Raw genomic sequence first — 18,777 nt, forward strand, 5'->3', positions numbered from 1 at the left:
TCCTTTATTTCAGATCCTTGAACCATATACTTCTTGATATTTAGGAGTTTTCCTATACAAATTATATCGAAGATAATTGACTTCCAAACATAACTTATAATAAAATGACAATTTATCCTTTAGCTATATTTCGAAACAACTTAAGAGGGATCAAATTTTGCTTGCCCTATATGAAGATAAACCACCGTATATTTTTGTTTATGCAAAGCATCGTCGCAGACTTTCATTCCCACTTTCCACAAATTTTCTTTTCAAAAGGAGATTATAAACCGATATGATCTAGAAACCATGTCAGGGTCCGCAACCAATAAAAACGATCAACAACGCATCAAATTAAGTGTCGACATCAAAGATCATCACCCCAGGATTAACTTCAATCATAATAGCGCATATCCTTCACAACACTTTAAATTAGGGATGAGAAAAAAAACCGAAACCTGTGACCCGACCCGGAACCGGCCCGAAGGGCTAACAGGCCGGGTCACGGGTCAAGCTTTTGTTGCATTTTTGGGTCACGGGTTGCGCGGGTCGGGCCGGGTCAAGCCAAAAACTGAAAAAAGATGAAGGAAACCCGTGACTTGCCCGAACCCGACCCGACCCGAACCATCACGGGCTAGGTCACGGTTCTGAATTTCTTGTATTTGGGGGTCACGGGTCGGGCTGGGTTTTCGTAGGTCGGGCTGGGTCGGGCCATTTGCACATCCCTACTTCAAATAGCATGCTCACAATCACTTAACATTGAGTCATTAACTAAGGGGGTGCCTGGTTGGGGTTTTTGAGGGTAAGGAATGGAAAAGGTAATCAATAAACATGTCTGGTTGTGGTATGCAAAGGCATTCAATGCTTAGAAATGGGTAATCAGCATTACCCAATAAATTGGGGGGTAAGGTATTGATTGCTCACAAAATTTTTCTTCAGCCTTTCTTCTCTTCTCTGCCCAGACTAGGATCCACCATTACCACCCAACATCACCTCCGACTGCCGTCATCCAACATCACCTCCGACAGCTGCCACCACTCATCCTCCTTGGGCCGCCGCTAACACCCCCACCACTCATCCTCCTTCAGAAAAGAGAAACCACCACCGATCTACTGAACAAACACGACAACTACCCGAAACCCACTTCTGGCCGCCACCAATCCACCACTTAGCTGTTCAACACCATCGCCACTCATCATTCGCGTCACAAAGGATCCATGATATCAGTAAACATGGGTTTGTGCGTGATTTATATATCTTTATATATCCATAATTTCAGTAAATATGACCGAAGAAAATATTGTGATGGTGCTCGGAAATATATTCCGGTGGGTGAGGGTAGTTAAAGTATTAAAGATTGTAACACCCAAAAAACAGTGGATCGATCGAAGTATACTTCTCAAATATATATATAATATGATATCGATCAGAGTAGCTAGACTTCTCAATTCTCAAATATTTGGAGTATAGTATTAGTATTATTTATATATTTGATGTGATATATGATTAGAGAAGAAACAAGTTGATTTCGGTAGGCAGTGATATTATAATATTAGAAAGAGAGAGAAAATTGATTGCAAGTAACCAAGCACCAAAGAATATAATGATAATATAGTGTATAAAGTATTTCATTATATTCCCTTACCATTTTCCGTTCCCTAATACTAACCAGGCACCCCCTTATAGATAATCCAATGACCCAAATCAAAAGTGAAAATAAAAAATAAATGAGCAAATTAGCAAAAAACAAGTAAATTTTTGCAAAATACATTAAATTTAGAAAAAAATATATCAAAATATTTAAGGGAAATGATATATATGCTTCAAGCTCTATGCAAACTTGAGTGCAGTCATCCATTTGTTGACGTATGTTTTACACATTAAACTTTTATTGATTTACAACATTGATTTTGTCACATGTGTTGATTCTCTTTACTAGGCACTAGATGGATGTCCGCGCGTTGTGGTGACGAAACGGTGATGATTTTGGGGATTTATGACTGCGGTGGTAGTGGATTGTGGTGATTGACGACGGTAGTTGCTTATGGTGAGATATGTGTGTGTTCAGTGTGGCCGCAGAAGAGAATAAAGGGGGAATCGAGGACCGTGTGGGATTTTGTTTATGTATAAAGGTATTTTGGATTAAAAAAAAAATGCAAATTTCATTTGTGTTATAAGGAATTATAGATATAGATATAGATATCAAACATTTTTCTTAATATAAACGACTTATAGTTTCGTATTCAAGTATGGATATCCTATAAATTAAACATCCAAATGAATCATATACATACCTCACATTCTGAATAGACAGTCGGATGTGGATCGAGTCATCGTTGGACCTAAAAAGGGATTTTTAAAGAAAAGATACCTGCACATATTGGGCCGTTTTGTTTGTGGGAAATAATTGATGTGAGAGGATCAGGATAATATATAAATACGCACGCCCAATCTCTCTCTCTCTCTCTCAAATGCTAAAATTGCTTTTAAAACAAAACATAGGGTTTCAAATCAAAATCGAATATACAAATAAATAAAAAAGATCCCCAAATACAGACACACACACACACTCTTTGATAGAGTGAAAAAAAAAACTGATAGATACAGACAAACCCTAAATTATCATCATCATCACATATACATACAGCCAGAATTGAGAGAGTGTTGTTATGGCTGCGACTGAAGGTAGCGGTGGTTCAAAATCTTCAACGGCGGATTCGTATATAGGAAGTTTAATTAGTTTAACTTCTAAATCTGAAATTAGATATGAAGGAATTCTTTATAATATCAACACCGATGAATCCTCCATCGGTTTAACTAGCGGTATTCTCTCTCTCTCTCTCTCTCTCTCTCTATATATATATATATATATATTTATATTTTGTAAAAAATTAGTTATTAAAAGTTTCCGTTTGCCTATGGTTTGGAAACCCTAATTAGGTGCTTTTTGTTGTTTTGAAAGTTAATTAGGACTAGGATGTAGATACATTGTATATATATATATATACACACACACTGTAAGTAGAAAGTAGTTCTTTTTATTAGTATCTTGATATGTACTGTTCTGTGCTAGTTTTGATTTTCTTATACATATACGCGTAATAATTATATATAGTTTTATATCAAGTGTAGAGGATATCCGGTGTTTATATAGGTAGAAAAAAAATGTGGTCTTTCAGTATTTAGGGTGGGCGGACTTCAATTGAGACCAGGATAATGTCATAGGGAATAGGATAAGAGTGAGGTGGATCAAATGCGAAGTTGAAATCTTGGTGCTAAAGCCGTGTCGGTGGATGTGTAGGTGTTAGGCATTCACAACTATGTTGATCGATTAAGGTTTTTCCAAAATGTTGGAAGATTTACATGTGTCCCCCACTTTTGAGACACAATTACATATTACCCAAAGTGCAAGTTTTCAATGCATAAATACAATGCTTCTAAAGCATGCTTTGGGGAAATATGTAATTATGACACAAAAGTGGGTAATATGTGTAAATTTCATTCCGTTTCATACAGCTAAGTATATAGTATAGACCGATTAACATCTCAGTTATACTTGACATGTAACATGTTGATGTATGACATATCACATATCTAACTTGAATGAATATTTTGTGATTTTTCAATCAAAAAGTTATTGCTTAAAATGATATCGATATGTCTTGTATGCTCATGACTCACATAAGGTAATACTGCTAAAAGGAATTAATGAGATGAATTGCTTACGGTTCTGCTGAATCCTCATTTATGTGACTAAATGCTAGTTTATTTGAATTTCTGGTTTTGTCTAATGCTTACTAAAGTACTCTGTGTTTGAACGTTCCCTTAGGAGCTGAAAAATAAGTTTTTTATTACAGTTATTACTGGTAATGTGGACTTTTACAAATGTTTGGCCAGGAAAAGACAAATTACACATGATAAATAAGTACAAGTCGCAAGATTGGAGTTTGTATAGATAAGTATTGGAAACTAAATTAATGATTGTAAATTTATGCTTGTTTAAATTCATATATGCTTGCTTTGTTTTGCTACTGTTAGATAGGTCCTTTTTTGTTTTTGTTTCTATTTTTTGGTTCAACCATTCTTTCCAAAGCTGATGATTGAGTGAAACTATGCAGTGCGATCTTTTGGAACTGAAGGGCGAAAAAAAGATGGTCCACAAGTCATGCCCAGTGACAAGGTTTATGAGTACATATTGTTCCGCGGAAGCGATATCAAGGTAAATGATCGAAACATGTTTGATTTTTATTTCTCTAGGTGTTTGTTTATAGTTAGGATTTAGGAAGGCATATTCCATGATCTTTGAATATGATTATAGTTTTCATATCAGCTTTCTATTATTAAAAAGAAATAAATAAAATGCTACTGGTATTTGTCTCAGACCATGCTATCTATTAGTGCTTTGAAACAATGCTAGGTGAATCTTTTAATGTCCATTGAGCGTTTTGTTGTAATATTTAATATCATTCGGTACAAACATAGACTCGTATAGTCGTATATAAATGTAATACCTAATGAACAAAATTTAAGGCCAGTTAAATGAGATCTTTTTTCTTGTAATGAGCTGATTACTAAAGAAGTTCTCAAGTTCCATAAGTTACTGTTGTAATTCTGAATAAAGATAAATCGAAGGTTGATATTGATTATTTAGTAGATATAGTGGAAATGTATAACTAAGCGAACTAACATTACAATAAGCTAACAACTTAGCTTTGCATTTTAACATAACCAACTAGTAATAAATAAACATTAATCAACAGTAATGCTCTGAAATCAATAATAATAGCATTGGGATATGGAAAGTGTTCACTCATATGGCAAGTGTTTACCTCATTAAATTTGACGTAAGTTTTTTCATATTTCAACTCCTCTAATCAACATAAAAAGTCAAAAAAGATGGAGAGCATGGACAATTAAGCAGAAATCTAGGAAACAAGTAGTAAGTTATATGAAAAGTGAAGGTGGTTGCAGTAAGCTTTGATGGTTAGACATTGCAGCAATCTATCAATTTAGCATCACATCATTATATCATTTAGGCTTCGCTTAAGGTTGTCATTGTTGTCTAATTGTCACTTATGTATAGGCTAGGAATAGAAATGGAATTAGGCAGTACCAAGATCTTCTTGATCAAATATAGCAAATTATTTGATGTCGCCGCCCTTTTTCAATCTATACTTTTGTTTAACCACTCATGTTTGAATCAGTATGGCTGACCATTTGCCTGTTCCAATAGGCAGCTTAAAAAAATCATCTGGAATGGTGCTTGCTACCGAGGGTTCAAATTAAATGGGATAGATCTAATTAACTCAATATAGTTTATATTTCTGGTGAAATTATAGGCATTTATAGTAAAGGTAATCTTCACATGGTGTCCTCTGTTGTTTGAAGATCTATATTGATGGCTACTTAAACTAACTCCGGGACAAGAAAGTTCTCAGTCTTTTGGTTTTCTTTTTCATTTTTGCCTTTTTGGAGAACCACGCGCTTGTTGAACAAATATGACAAAAAGAGGAGATATTTATAAAGAGTTTGAAAAGGAGAAAAGGAATATGAGGATTTCTAAATAAGAGCTATCTGTTTTGAGCCATTGTGAAATAGTTAAAAAAAGAGATTAAGGTTTTAGATGGTGTCAGTAGAGTGATAATTATGTGACAGGAATGTATTCATGTTCTCTATTAATGGTGATAATGCATCTACCTCTTTTTTTAGCGTGGTTTCTCTGAATAAATGAAATAGAAGCTGTAGCTTAGGTTAAAATAAAAATAGTGTGTGTGAAATTTTCATGTGTTCGTTTTAACAAGCTACATTAATTTATATACTTCTTCTACGATTATATCTCATATTGTGGCCTTTTGGGCCCTAATATATACGAGTAGTTATTAAGACTTGAGAGGAAACAAAGTAAAGACGTGTTATGCTATCTAGGAAGACCTGCTTGAAACTGTTTCAGGTATTGGAATGAGCTTAGATAAAGTTTAAAAGTAAGATACGAGGCTGGATAATGTGACGTCAATTTATACATAATATAGATGATTTGAAGCAACTTTGGAAGTTTGGATTATACTTATGACTTATGAGTCAGAAAGGATACGCAAGCAAAGTACTTTTTTTTTAATCTTTCTGAAAGATGTGGATTTTGGAAGTAGAAGTTTTTTAAACAGGGAAATCAGTCTTTTTTATCATATTTTCTCCCTCTTTATTATCTCCCTCAATTAGAATACGGTATTTTATGTGTCGGTCATGATATTGACTTTAGGTGGGATGAACTTTTGATGTCAATTCATGAACTAGAAATGAGAATGGACATGCTAATACATGGAACCATGAATAGGGTAATTGGATCATAACATCTTTCACCCTATTACTATTTAACATTTTTTGTGTAATATGTATAGGGAACACAATAATTGATGATATATAAGCCAAAGTTTAAATTTTTTATTTAAATCACAAAAATGTTGCATAGCTCATTAGTTATGACATTCCAGAACACAATCCATGTGTTGTCGAGCATGCACTTGTTGTACCTACCTGATCTTATTTTTAAAGTTGAAATAACTCAAAGTTGATAAAATAAATTGGTGATCCAAGCATTTAGAAAGTAGACACACAAGCAACTAATCTGGAAGGAACTATAACAAGGTTTATTTTCTTTTATTAGAAGACTCTACTGACAAATCTTTGGACACCATATATCTATATATAAGGCAATAAGTCTACGATGAAGTTTGCATAAGTATACGAAAATTTGACTTATCAGTGCTTTCCAAGATTCAGTTTTACATTGTTTGCGTGGCAAGTCAAACCTAAATCAAATCGTTCTACTATCTTTTGATAATTTTTACATATGATGTTTTCAAGGCCAAAGCAACAAGTGTTTTTGTTCACTTTACCTTGCCTGAGACTAACATGCAAGTACTTGGACAGAGTTATCCTCATGGTGGAGTATTAGTAGTGATAGGTATTCTGTTTTCATTATGTGCATGTTACAATTTAAAACCGTCTTAGTATCTAGCTTACTAGCAACATATGAATGCTCAGCATATAATGGTGAACTTATAATGTTTGCTCCATTTGTAAGACTGTTATGCTATAGAGGAGAGTTAGAGTAGGCCAACTGAAAGATGTCATGCAGAGCACAAGCTTGGAATCGATTGATAGCAGACACCTAGAGCCTTGGAAAATAATTCTGATAATCAGGATAAATCAGCAGAAATTTCCTTTTAATTGATAACTGATTGAACGAAACATAATGGAGAGTCTTTAAATAGACTCAACTAAGAAATCCCAAAATGACTCTAATATATAAAACCCATAAGTTTTATCTTCTAAGTGTAGTTTTAAAATAAATTTTATAATACTCGTATATCCTAATAAAAGTGATATTACCAAGTAAAGTCATGTTTCCTATATATGGTATGGCCCAAAATCTCAATTAGTGACATCATGGTTTAAAAAAGCGGTTTCGAGGCGTGCCTCGAGGCGCGTTTTGAGGCGAAGCGGTCTTGTAGCGCGTATGAGGCGGCGCCTCAGGGTAGTCTTTTGGTGCTTGCGCCTCTGGTTGATGAGGCGGTAGAGAAGCGCATGAGGCGGAGAAACGGCCCGAGGCGTTTTTTTTTTGAATGGGCTGATCCAGATCTGTGATGCAAGTTTCCAATTTCCCCAAGTTTCCAAATCGTTTCTATTTAAATTTAGGATTTGAATGGGGTGAATTTAGACTGTATATTCGGCGGCGTTGATTTTTTTCACATGGTGGTGAGAGTTGAAGAAGGAGAAGTGAAAGCCAGGAGAGAGAGAAACAATTAAAGTACGAGTACATGATAATTTATACAAAGTGGAATGCAGCTCAGCCTGTAACAACTAGTGTAACTCTCTATTGGTGCAAATCTTTTGATATACTGTATATTTAATATTAATTAGTTAATTGGAATACAGCTGTAACAACTAAAATGGTTTTCAATGTATATTTCTATAAACACTGATATGCAATACGATGTAACATGCTTTATATTTTATAATTTTTTAGAATTTTTTAAATAGATTTTTTAGTGTTTTTAATATAATTTTTATTATTATTGCCGAATTTTTACCTTACCCATATTTTTTTAAAAATATATGTTATTTGATTGATTATAAACTTTATTTGATGTTTAGTATTTTCTTTTTTAATATAAGATATTAGATACATGATTTTTATATATTTTTTAATTATCGCCTCGACCTTACTCCTCGGTTCGCCTCGAGGCTTACGTCTCTTGAGGCGAAGGGAAAACACCTCGAGGCTCGTTTCTGCCTTTTTAAACCTTGAGTGACATGTTTCTAACTTTATCATGCCTCACGTCAAGAGGATATGCAAAACTTCACTTTTGTATTAATGAACACAAAGTTGGAGGAAAAATAATCCATACAAGCTTGGATAATGAACAATATTAAGGATACGATAAATTTCCAAGGAAAGATGTTCTCATATTAGAATGTTAAGGGAGGTGAGAATCTACTCTTTGAACTTTCTGAACATAGAATGTGACTTTTGCTTTAGAGCTTTAGGGATTATGTTTCACCAAGGCTAAGGAACATGTTGTCATGTTGTGTTCTTCTGCACTAGTATTATCCCAATTTTATGAGGAGCTTACATGAATTATACTCTGTTGGAACACCACCTATTCGTTAGACTGTGATTAAAGTTTTACTTAGTATTGCATTGCTTTTGATGTGTACTGGAAATTAGTCAAAATAAGTAGTGAAATGCACTTGTAATTGAAAACTAAGATACCATTGTTAAACTCTCTAAAAATTATATGTATTATTGATAGGAACACCAGGTCCATATGTTGAGTGATTGGGATTTGGGTGTAGTAAAGTAACATCCTTTACTTAAGCTGATTAGGCAAACTTAATCATGTAAATGTAGTCGTATGAATAGTTAACATTCAAGGGGCCGTTTGTCAGGAAAAGTGGAAGTTAAATGAATGTTTGCACTCAATTTTACAATGATGATTGCCCATGCATTTGTCCACTAGTTTCTTTTCGTTATCACACTTCATACTATAGAGTCTAGAGGCATTAAGAAGGTATCATTTTTAATATCATGTGATGTATATTTTGACTGCCAGACACCAAAGATGTTGAAGTTACTTCCTTATTTTGCAGGATCTTCAGGTGAAATCTTCTCAGCCTGTTCAACCAACACAACCCATAAACAGTGATCCTGCCATTATTCAGGTAATTAGAAATTTATTTATGAAATACATGCAACGGCTATAATTTCATAAGCAGTCTGAACATCATTTTCTTTGCAGTCTCATTATCCTCGGCCACCATCAACAGCTTCCAATATACCTGCTGTTGCTGCCAGTGACTCTTCTTCTACACCGAGTACCTATAACCCACATCTCGCTCACCCTGGGTCCGCTTTTCAAGGTGGGCTGCCTTTGTACCAACCTGGCGGGAATGTTGGGCCGTGGGGTCCATCACCACCTCCTCCGAATACAAATAGCAGTGGGCCTGCCATGCCGATGTATTGGCCTGGATACTATGCCCCACCAAATGCACTTCCACAGTTGCATCAACAATCATTGCCCCGACCACCACAGGGATTAGGAATGCCACCTTCATTACAACCACCAATGCAGTATCCTAGTTTCAATTCATCTTTGTCAAGTGGTGCACCGAATGCATCTGCTCCAAACTTATCTGAATATCCATCTCCTTTATTAACGACATCTACCAGCTCAGCCACTTTACCCTCAAACTCTTTATTGGGATCGTCATTGCCTTCCTTGCCAACTATGATGCAGAATAGATCATCCAACTCTGTGGCTCCTACACCACTAAGTGGTAGCTTGCAGCCACAGCCTTCTGCTGTCATGAGTGACGTAAATGTCACTAAGCCTCCAATGATGCCTAATGTGCTCCCTGGTACAAGGTTTTCTTACCAGGGCACGTCTACACCTATATCATCTATTGGTGGGCCGCCTTTGATTCCGACTGACACACCCACACCATCACTAGTAACTCCAGGTCAGTTACTGCAGTCTGTTCCAGCTACCGTAGCTTCATCTCCATCCCCGTCCCCATCCCCACCAGCAGCTCATAATGATGTGGAAGTGATTCAAACGTCACCAGTGTCTTTATCACCACCGTCTGTGCCTGCTCCAGTGCCTACTGAAGCTCAGCCTCCAATATTGCCATTACCACCTCAAGCAGAAATTTCTTCAAAGGTACGCTTCTTCGTATAATCATAATTGCAATAATCTATAATGATACTTTTATTTCTTATATTTCTTCAATTTTTATTTGTATGGAATAATAGTGAACGGCAAATGTGTTTGTTTAAAGTATACTGAAGTGTATAGCCTGATATTAGACCATCTTTAACCTACCACACTGAAACTCAGTTTATTGATGCCACATCAGTAATACACTGACTCACCACACTGAACCAGTTTTAACATTAACCTCCACACTGAATTCTCAGTTTATTGGTACCACATCATAATTTATGTTATTATTATTAAAACACATTATATCAAATAAAAAACATATTTTAATAAACTAAAAAACACATTTCACTAATTATAATAAAAGATTATACATATACATGTTTTAAATAACTTTAACTGTATTAAACTCTCCATAACCAGATAAGTAATACTGATATAATCTTATACAGTCATTATACATATACATGTTTTAAATAAAAGATTATAGAGTTTCTTTAATTAAATTTTAATTACATAGTTACCGTTCCAAAATTATATTAATCATATGGTTGTATCAGTATAAACTAGAAAGCAAAAGGGTTGATATTGAACTTTTATAAACTATCAAGGTTAAAATTGAATGTAATAAGTAATAAAGGTGGGGCTCATCTTCTTGGTTTATCATCTTCAACCGGAGAGTTGAACTCCATTTTACTCCATTAAAATACACTTATAGCATCTTTCTTTCATCTTCTTTAGATTTAGCTATAAACTAATAAAACCCAGTATATCTAAAGAATCTGTATAAGCTGGATCCGCCAGTGGCTGCTGCGTATTGATACAAAAGAAAAGAAAAAAGAAAATCAATCCCACGCAAGAAAACAAACCCAATACGCCTACTCCAGCGCTTTGGCCACCACACTGAACGAAAACGCCGACCAATACACCGGCTCCCGTAACCCAATACGCCGAAACCTCAGCGTTTTTGTATCAATACGCCGGGAATACACTGAGGGTTAAAGATGGTCTTAAGTTAAATTAGGATGAACTTCAACCATACTTCATCAGAGTTACTGCATGTTCGGATTTATTTAATTTTAGTTTGCTTGAAAGAGTAAAAACGAGTTACTATTTCATTAAATAGATTTGGGTGCTTGAAAGTGTATAATGAATCTGATGTATTCTTTTATGTCATTTTTGTTGATATTTTAGCCCAATGGAGGTGCTTACCATAATCGTCCAAATTATAGCTACAGAGGACGTGAAAGAGGCAGAGGATCTGGGGTAATTTTATACCTTTTACTTGTGTAAACTGTGGCATAATTATGTGTATTTTTAATTCTACTCATATATTTCAGGCCTCACGACCAGTGATGAAATTTACGGAGGAGTTTGATTTTAATGCAATGAATGAGAAATTTAACAAGGATGAAGTTTGGGGTACCTTAGGAAAAAGCAACCGGTCCAGTTCAAAGGACAGAGATGGGAATACTACTGATGAGGACGAAATAGAAGAGGAAGATGACCCCAATATACCAAAACTTGATGCCAAGGTGAGGCTGCTATCTGCACATTTTTATAACCCCTTCCCAGGCTACCCACCCATACCCCAATAATTGCAAACACTTGCGTTATAAAAAATGAATTCATTATATGAATCTCTACTTAAAGCTACTTTGTCATTTTCAGCCTGTTTATAGCAAGGACGATTTTTTTGATTCATTATCTAGCAATACATCTGATCGTCAATCAAATTATGGAAGAACTAGATTCTCTGAACAAATGAAACTAGATACAGAGGTGAGCACTTTTCAAGGTTATTTTCTCATGTAGTAGGATTTTTTTAGCCATGCTCATGTGTTTTGGTTCTATCGTGCAGACATTTGGAGAGTTTTCTAGGTTTCGAGGGGGAGGAAGGGGTGGGCGTGGGCCCTACCGTGGAGGGCGTTCTCGAGGTGGTGGTTATTATGGAAGAGGGTATGGTTATGGTGGGAGGGGTCGTGGTGGAAGAAATCCAAATGCAACCAATGATTATTGAAGTGTTCTTGGTGATTTTACAAATGTTTCAGTACATACCAAATGGGAAGGATATGAAGGATTTTTTTTTCTTTTTCAGAGAACTAAAATAAAGTGAATGTTAGCTTCCTTATGGTATGGTTTGTTACTTTGATTAGTTGGGTTATTTCTGGATGTTTGATATTTGTAGACTGGTCTCTAAAAGTTCATAAAAATTGATGAGATCGGTAATCTTTTTTCAGGAACTCTTTATGGTTCATTTTTACCAACTCATTATGAGTCAGTTGTAAGTTGTAACCTCTTTATATGAAAAGAAAGAGTTCTGAAAGTTAGAGAATGATACAAAATAGAGGAATAACAAAAAAATGGGAATATAAATAAAGACATCCCATGTGAATGATACAAAATAGAGGGATTAATTCTCTTTTTGCATCTTTGTGTATGACTCTAAAAACTTTTATTGTGTGCATTCAACTCTTATTTTTGTTATTGGTCATATCCTAGATTCCTAGGGAAAAAATAAGTATAACAATAATAAAAATGGTCAAAATAAAATATACATGATAACAAAGATGGGATAAAGTTTGATACATACAAACTAAATCAACGATGTGATCATAACTTTGGGCCTTACATCAAATGTTTACTTGTTTGTAGCATGTTAGAAACATTAATAATAATAATTAAAAAAGTTTAGAATTAGAATACAATAAAAGTTTTTATAATTAGATTAGATAAACTAACAAAGAGTAAGTGGCAAACAAAAAAAAACCTATTATAGAGATTCACACACATTCGTTCTTACTTAAGATTCCTAAAACCTACATATATGTGTTTTCTATTTGTAGATTTCCTTTTGTCTTTTCGTTTTGTTAGCCAAATGTTGCTAACATTGCATCTGTTTTAGATTTTTTTTATTTTTATTTATTTATTATTATTATTTTTTTTTATCGTTAGTGGACAACGGAATCATGATCGAATATCTGTTCGCAAAACTTTTAAAGTTGAATCCTATCATTTTTTTCTTGGATCTAATACATTTTAAAATATTCCTGATTTTTGATAAAATTTTGGGGTGTTTGATATATACTTATATAGGAATAAATCATAGCGAATGAAAGTTAGGAAAAAAATAATAAATATTTGGAAAAAATATAAATTTTGTTGTTTGATACAAATAAAAGATGAATAAAAAAAACTACATAAAAGTAAACAAAATTAACCAGAATAAATAATTATAAGTACAAAAATTTATGTTTTATTTCTTAACTATTTAGTTTATATTTATTTTATAATGTTTATTTTTAATTATATATTTTATTTATGTAATTTTATGTCGCTAAATACCCTATTTAAATTTCGGGCTTTGTTTTTATTTATCTAGTTTATTGGTATCTTTATATAATTTTTGTAACTATGTATAATATATTTTATTAACAAGATATGTTATTTCAATAATATAATTTTGCATGTTTTTTTTTTATTCTAATAATAACTTTAATCTGTTGTGTTTATTTATATAATATTCATCGTTGTTTCCAATAAATAGTTTATGATAGTATAATTTGTTGTATCTAGTCTATAGATTTTTTTCTAGCTCGATCTAGGTTCATTTATAGATCCTTGGATACGATCCTTATATATCAATAGGTTTTAGGTAATATAAAATAAGTATTAATGTAAAACAAATAAAACAATAGGTTTTTATATAGTGATAATCACCGTGCATCATAAAAATCATCGTACATCAATTGTTTCGTGAATCTTCGTGCATCAATTTAACCATGATCTAAGGGTCAAGATCTTGTCCTATTTGTTTTACTTTAATACTTGTTTTACAATACCCAACCCCTCAATCAATATATCGAATAGAATAAATGATGTCAAACCAGACATCGTGTACGAGTCAAATATACTAGTTGTGTCCAAACATACCATAGTTTGACCATTTACTCTTGGTCTGGTATTGTTCAACACATTACCTAAACAAAGCATTGCATAGATAGCATCATTATTTGGGCAACACATTGTTTATAGTGAATTGGAGAGTCCAAACATACCATAGTTTGACCATTTAAATTAAACCCACATATATAATAACCTCGAGCATACATCATGATCAGTTCAACCGTGTTTTGAAACCAACTAATCGGCCCAATGCTTAATTAATTGGCACTAACTAACATTATCGTAATTAAGAGAGACTACTTCATTACTACCGCATATATAGAGAATATTTGTTTCCAATGCATGCGCGCAAATCAGTAAGACAAAATGAGGGTTAAACCAATGAAATAAGTCATAAAAAGTTAAAAACCAATACGAAGTGTCTTAATTGTAATGGTCTCGTCACATAAATAAAGACAAATCAGTATCTTTGATATGATCATGATCATGATCCTCAGTATTAACGAATGGAATGGATGGGTGATTATATATATAGAAATTAACTTCGCTACAAGCTAAGTCATAGATGACTTCATGACTTTGTTTTTTTTCATATAAAAGCGAGAGCAAGTACTCGCGCGTTGCGGTGATAAAATGATGAGGGTGATAGGTCATAGAATATGATAGGTCATAGGAGGTGATATGTCATAGAGTGTCATAACCAAATGCTTTAGCCGTATGAGCTCCGTCATCGGATTTAAAAATTCGTTGAAAGTATATCGAATGACATTTCTAATGAAAGAACATGAAATTTTAAGAACACCCATATAATTTTTAGAATTTATCGATGTACGGTTTTTGAGATAAATTTTTTGAAAGAATTAGATAAATAAAATGATTTATGGAGGGGGGAGAAAGTTGTATGCATTGATGTATGGTACATCATACATTATCATGTATACATTGTTGAAAAATTGAAAGTTGAAAAATGAATTTACTTTATAATATAATATAATATAATATAATATAATATAATATAATATATAATATATACATTGTTGAAATTAATAGTTGAAAGTTGGATTTGTTTTATAATATAGTATAGATTACAAAATCAATATATTAATTACAGTGTTATAATAAACAAATTAACTCTAATGATATTAATTTCTAATATTATATGAAATGTGCATGTGATTCATTCATTCTACTTTCTCATATCATCTTCTGAATTAATATTTTTTTAAAAATAACACATTAATAATAATTTAAATATAATACATCTTTTCACATTAATAATAATTTAAATAAAAATATTTATGGTCAAAGTTGATAAAGTTTGACTTTAAAATTTTAAACATAGACAATTTTAATAAGACGGAGAGTAATAATTTATTAGGTATTTTAAATTTAACTATATATGTTATACGGGTCTAAACTACTCGTGGAGAACAATCAAATAAGAACAATTTTAAAATAAGAACATGGTGAGAATACTTAAAAACTACATTTTGATACATTAAAAGTCCATAAAAGTGACATAGTGCATAACTAATTATCATTATTTAAGTGTTTAACAATACATTGATCCATCAAAATCGAAAAAATCACGTTTTTTGTTGTATGCATCATTTTGATGAATATGCATCCAAGATGGATGCACAAAACAGAAAACGTGATTTTTTCGATTTTGACGGATCAATGTGTTGTTAAACACTTAAATAATGATAATTAGTTATGCACTATGTTAGTTTTATGGAGTTTTAATGCATCAAAGTAATGTTTTTAAGTGTTCTCATCGGTTTTATTTTAAAAGTGTTCTAATCGGAGTGTTACCCAACTACTCGTAATATATATGTATGCTTGTTGGATTTATATTCCAGATTTAGTATATGGAAAGACAAGGAAAAAATGCAAATAATATGTGGATCCGCCGGCCATTGTCGCTATATATACATCCCTTTGCTGCCGTTCAAACAAATATATACCCCTTTGCGCCAACTTCTTATAAATATATATCAATCCAATCTAAAGTAGTATATATTCGATAACCATATATATCAAGTATTTGAGTGTGTGAAACATGGAATACAACTGTAAAGAATTTAAGGTAGGGAAATGTGAAGGTGAGAAGTTGGTAGATGGAGAAACCTTGCCTTTGGTGCTCAACCCACCCGAGCCATCCAAGAATGGAATCGAGTCACTACTCGAGACTCTCAAGAACAACAAGGAATGGTTCGATGACATGGTCACCAAGAACAGTGCGGTCCTTGTACGTGGATTTGACGTCAAGAATGCAGTCGAGTTCAATGACATCGTCGAGGCCTTTGATTGGGAGGACATAAGGTACGTGGGGCCTGCCCCACGAACCCATATACACGGAAGGATTTGGACTGCTAATGAAGGCCCTCTTTCCGAATTCATTTACTACCATCATGAAATGGTTTTGGTAAGTCCAAGTGCGCGCCCAACCAATTAGTGATATATAAAAAAAGTAGTATATATATATATGAATATGAAAGTGATCGATATCATCATGTTAATCATGAACAGATAAAGGAATTTCCGAAGAAGGTGATACTATTCTGTGAGATACCGCCCCCAGAGGGCGGGGAGACGCCATTTGTGCCAAGCTTTAAGGTCACGGAACGAATGATAGAGGAGTTCCCAGAGTTTGTGGAAGAAGTTGAGGCCAAGGGGTTGAAGTACACATTCACCGCTCTCAGCAATGACAATACTACCTCCATGAGAGGCCGTGGCTGGCAAGATGCGTTCGCAACTACTGACCAACAAGAAGCCGAAAAAAGGTGTTTTTTATGTCACAAGTGAAGAGCTTATGAACTACATACAACATCTTAATAATCGTAAAAATGCTAATTAATAATCTGTCGTTATCATTATTTTTTACGCTGATACGAGCATACTAATTAATGATAACAAAATTTGTACGTGCTACAGGTAATTTAATTTTGAATCCTGACTGTACATACAGTACGTATATGCTACTAGCTAGCTTAATTGTTAGCTTGGGATGCATAATTAAATATCTAATTTATATGAACCTTTATTTTAAACATATATTGTGACTTGATCAATTAATAGGGCAAGGGCACTAGGAATGGATGTGGAATGGCTAGACAACGGTGGTGTGAAGACCATTCTAGGCCCGAGACCGCTAACTAGAGTATTTGAGGGAAGGAAGGGGAGGCGAATGTGGTTTAACACGCTGGTTGGAATGTACGGGAAGGAACTCAGCTCGGCGATGATGGCCGATGGAACCGAGATACCAGAGCACATAGTGAAGAGATGTGAAGAAATAATTGAAGACGAAAGCATCCAATTCAAATGGCAAAAGGGAGATGTGTTGTTCCTTGATAATTATGCTACTCTTCATGGGAGAAGGCCATCTCTACCTCCTAGAAAGGTCTTGGTTGCTACTTGCAAATAGTATCTTTTGAGTTGCAACCAAATTGCAGTGATCTAAGGCCATTATAATAACAATAATAAAAGTACTCCATAATGGATGCAGATAAAGAAAACTGGTTTGAACTATATATCTCAATTCATCAAGTATATCCTACGTTTATTTAAGATGTTAAAAGGCCGGTACTAAATAATATGTGGTTCTCATTCAATTCTTCTGCTTTTTGTTTATATATATTGCATGTTTAATGATAGATAATTGATAATGTTAAGTTTTAGACAAGCTAGAAAATGTTTAGTGTGGTCGGGATCTAAATTTTTTTTTCCTTAACGCTATTTTTCGAGTAAACGGGAGGTTGAAACCGAGTATATCAAAAAATTTCTACACGAAAACAATATACCCTTACATTGTAAAAAAAATTTAGGGGGATCGGGCGCCCCCTCCGGCCCCTTAATAGCTACGCCCCTGGTTTTAGATTATTGTAGTCCCAGCTAGTGGCCAGACATAGTTTACTTGGCTTAGTTCAATTATACTTACTTGGATATATAATCACCTTACGAAAGCACCGATATAGCTAACTAGATTCTTAAACGATCTCAAAGATATCTTTCTTAGATCGCGTATAACTGAATTGAAAAGACTCATAATTTCTAGATAACCTAAGTTTGAAAAAATCTCGTATTTTTTTTAATAATCTGAACAATTAAATGTTTCAAATATCCTCATGTCGACATCACAAGTAAGTGTTTGGTTGCGGAAAACATCCATTGTTTTTTCATTTTTGTTTTCCAAGGAAATATTAAAAACAGAAAAAACGCGTTCTAATCATAGTTTCTAAGAATGTTTTTCAAGAGAACTAAAAACAATATCTTCCACTTTTCAATAGAAAACTTAAAAACTTCTTTTCTTGTTTTTCATGTTCCATTTTCATTTTTCATTTCCTTCATCCTCTCCCCTCACATCTCTAACATGTTTTCTAGTTTTCTAATTAGAACATGTTTTCAAACTTTTATTTGTTTTCTAGAAAATAAAAACCCTTTTTATTTTTCTAAATATTTGTAAATGAAAAACTAAAAAACATTTTTTTACAATAAAGTAGACCCAAGTATTTCAATATTAGAAAAGAATGCAATGGAAAATTTCTCACAAAAGTTAGTTTTATGTATCTAAAATCAGTTTTAAGCTAGCTATAAAATTACTTGAGTAACTAATCAATTTAAAATTACTTGAGTAACTAATCAATACACTATCTCTACTACATAATGTTAT

General features: G+C 33.5%; 2 protein-coding genes across 2 annotated transcripts; both read left to right on the top strand.

The window, feature by feature from the left end:
• The first annotated feature begins 2,439 nt into the window (after window positions 1-2,439).
• On the top strand, window positions 2,440-12,442 carry LOC122579410 (protein decapping 5). The gene is made up of 8 exons (XM_043751583.1): window positions 2,440-2,802; window positions 4,098-4,198; window positions 9,130-9,201; window positions 9,279-10,199; window positions 11,394-11,465; window positions 11,540-11,734; window positions 11,871-11,981; window positions 12,061-12,442. The coding sequence occupies exons 1-8, from the start codon at window positions 2,649-2,651 to the stop codon at window positions 12,217-12,219; spliced, it is 1,785 nt and encodes a 594-aa protein (XP_043607518.1). The 5' UTR covers window positions 2,440-2,648; the 3' UTR covers window positions 12,220-12,442.
• Window positions 12,443-16,167: 3,725 nt separating this feature from the next.
• Window positions 16,168-17,532, top strand: LOC122609921 (clavaminate synthase-like protein At3g21360). The gene is made up of 3 exons (XM_043782869.1): window positions 16,168-16,533; window positions 16,638-16,891; window positions 17,187-17,532. Exons 1-3 carry the CDS (start codon window positions 16,168-16,170, stop codon window positions 17,530-17,532), a joined length of 966 nt encoding a protein of 321 aa, XP_043638804.1.
• Window positions 17,533-18,777: the final 1,245 nt, after the last annotated feature.

The sequence above is a fragment of the Erigeron canadensis genome, chromosome 8 (assembly GCF_010389155.1).
Source record: "Erigeron canadensis isolate Cc75 chromosome 8, C_canadensis_v1, whole genome shotgun sequence".
NCBI lineage: Eukaryota > Viridiplantae > Streptophyta > Magnoliopsida > Asterales > Asteraceae > Erigeron > Erigeron canadensis.

Bases quoted from the DNA above. Each gene is read 5' to 3' on its own strand.
- LOC122609921 (XM_043782869.1), top strand. From the start codon at position 16,168: ATGGAATACAACTGTAAAGAATTTAAGGTAGGGAAATGTGAAGGTGAG. The intron at 16,534-16,637 runs GTAAGTCCAAGT...AATCATGAACAG, and splicing joins ACCATCATGAAATGGTTTTG to ATAAAGGAATTTCCGAAGAA. The intron at 16,892-17,186 runs GTGTTTTTTATG...ATCAATTAATAG, and splicing joins CAACAAGAAGCCGAAAAAAG to GGCAAGGGCACTAGGAATGG.
- LOC122579410 (XM_043751583.1), top strand. From the start codon at position 2,649: ATGGCTGCGACTGAAGGTAGCGGTGGTTCAAAATCTTCAACGGCGGAT. The intron at 9,202-9,278 runs GTAATTAGAAAT...TTTTCTTTGCAG, and splicing joins GTGATCCTGCCATTATTCAG to TCTCATTATCCTCGGCCACC. The intron at 11,466-11,539 runs GTAATTTTATAC...CATATATTTCAG, and splicing joins AAAGAGGCAGAGGATCTGGG to GCCTCACGACCAGTGATGAA.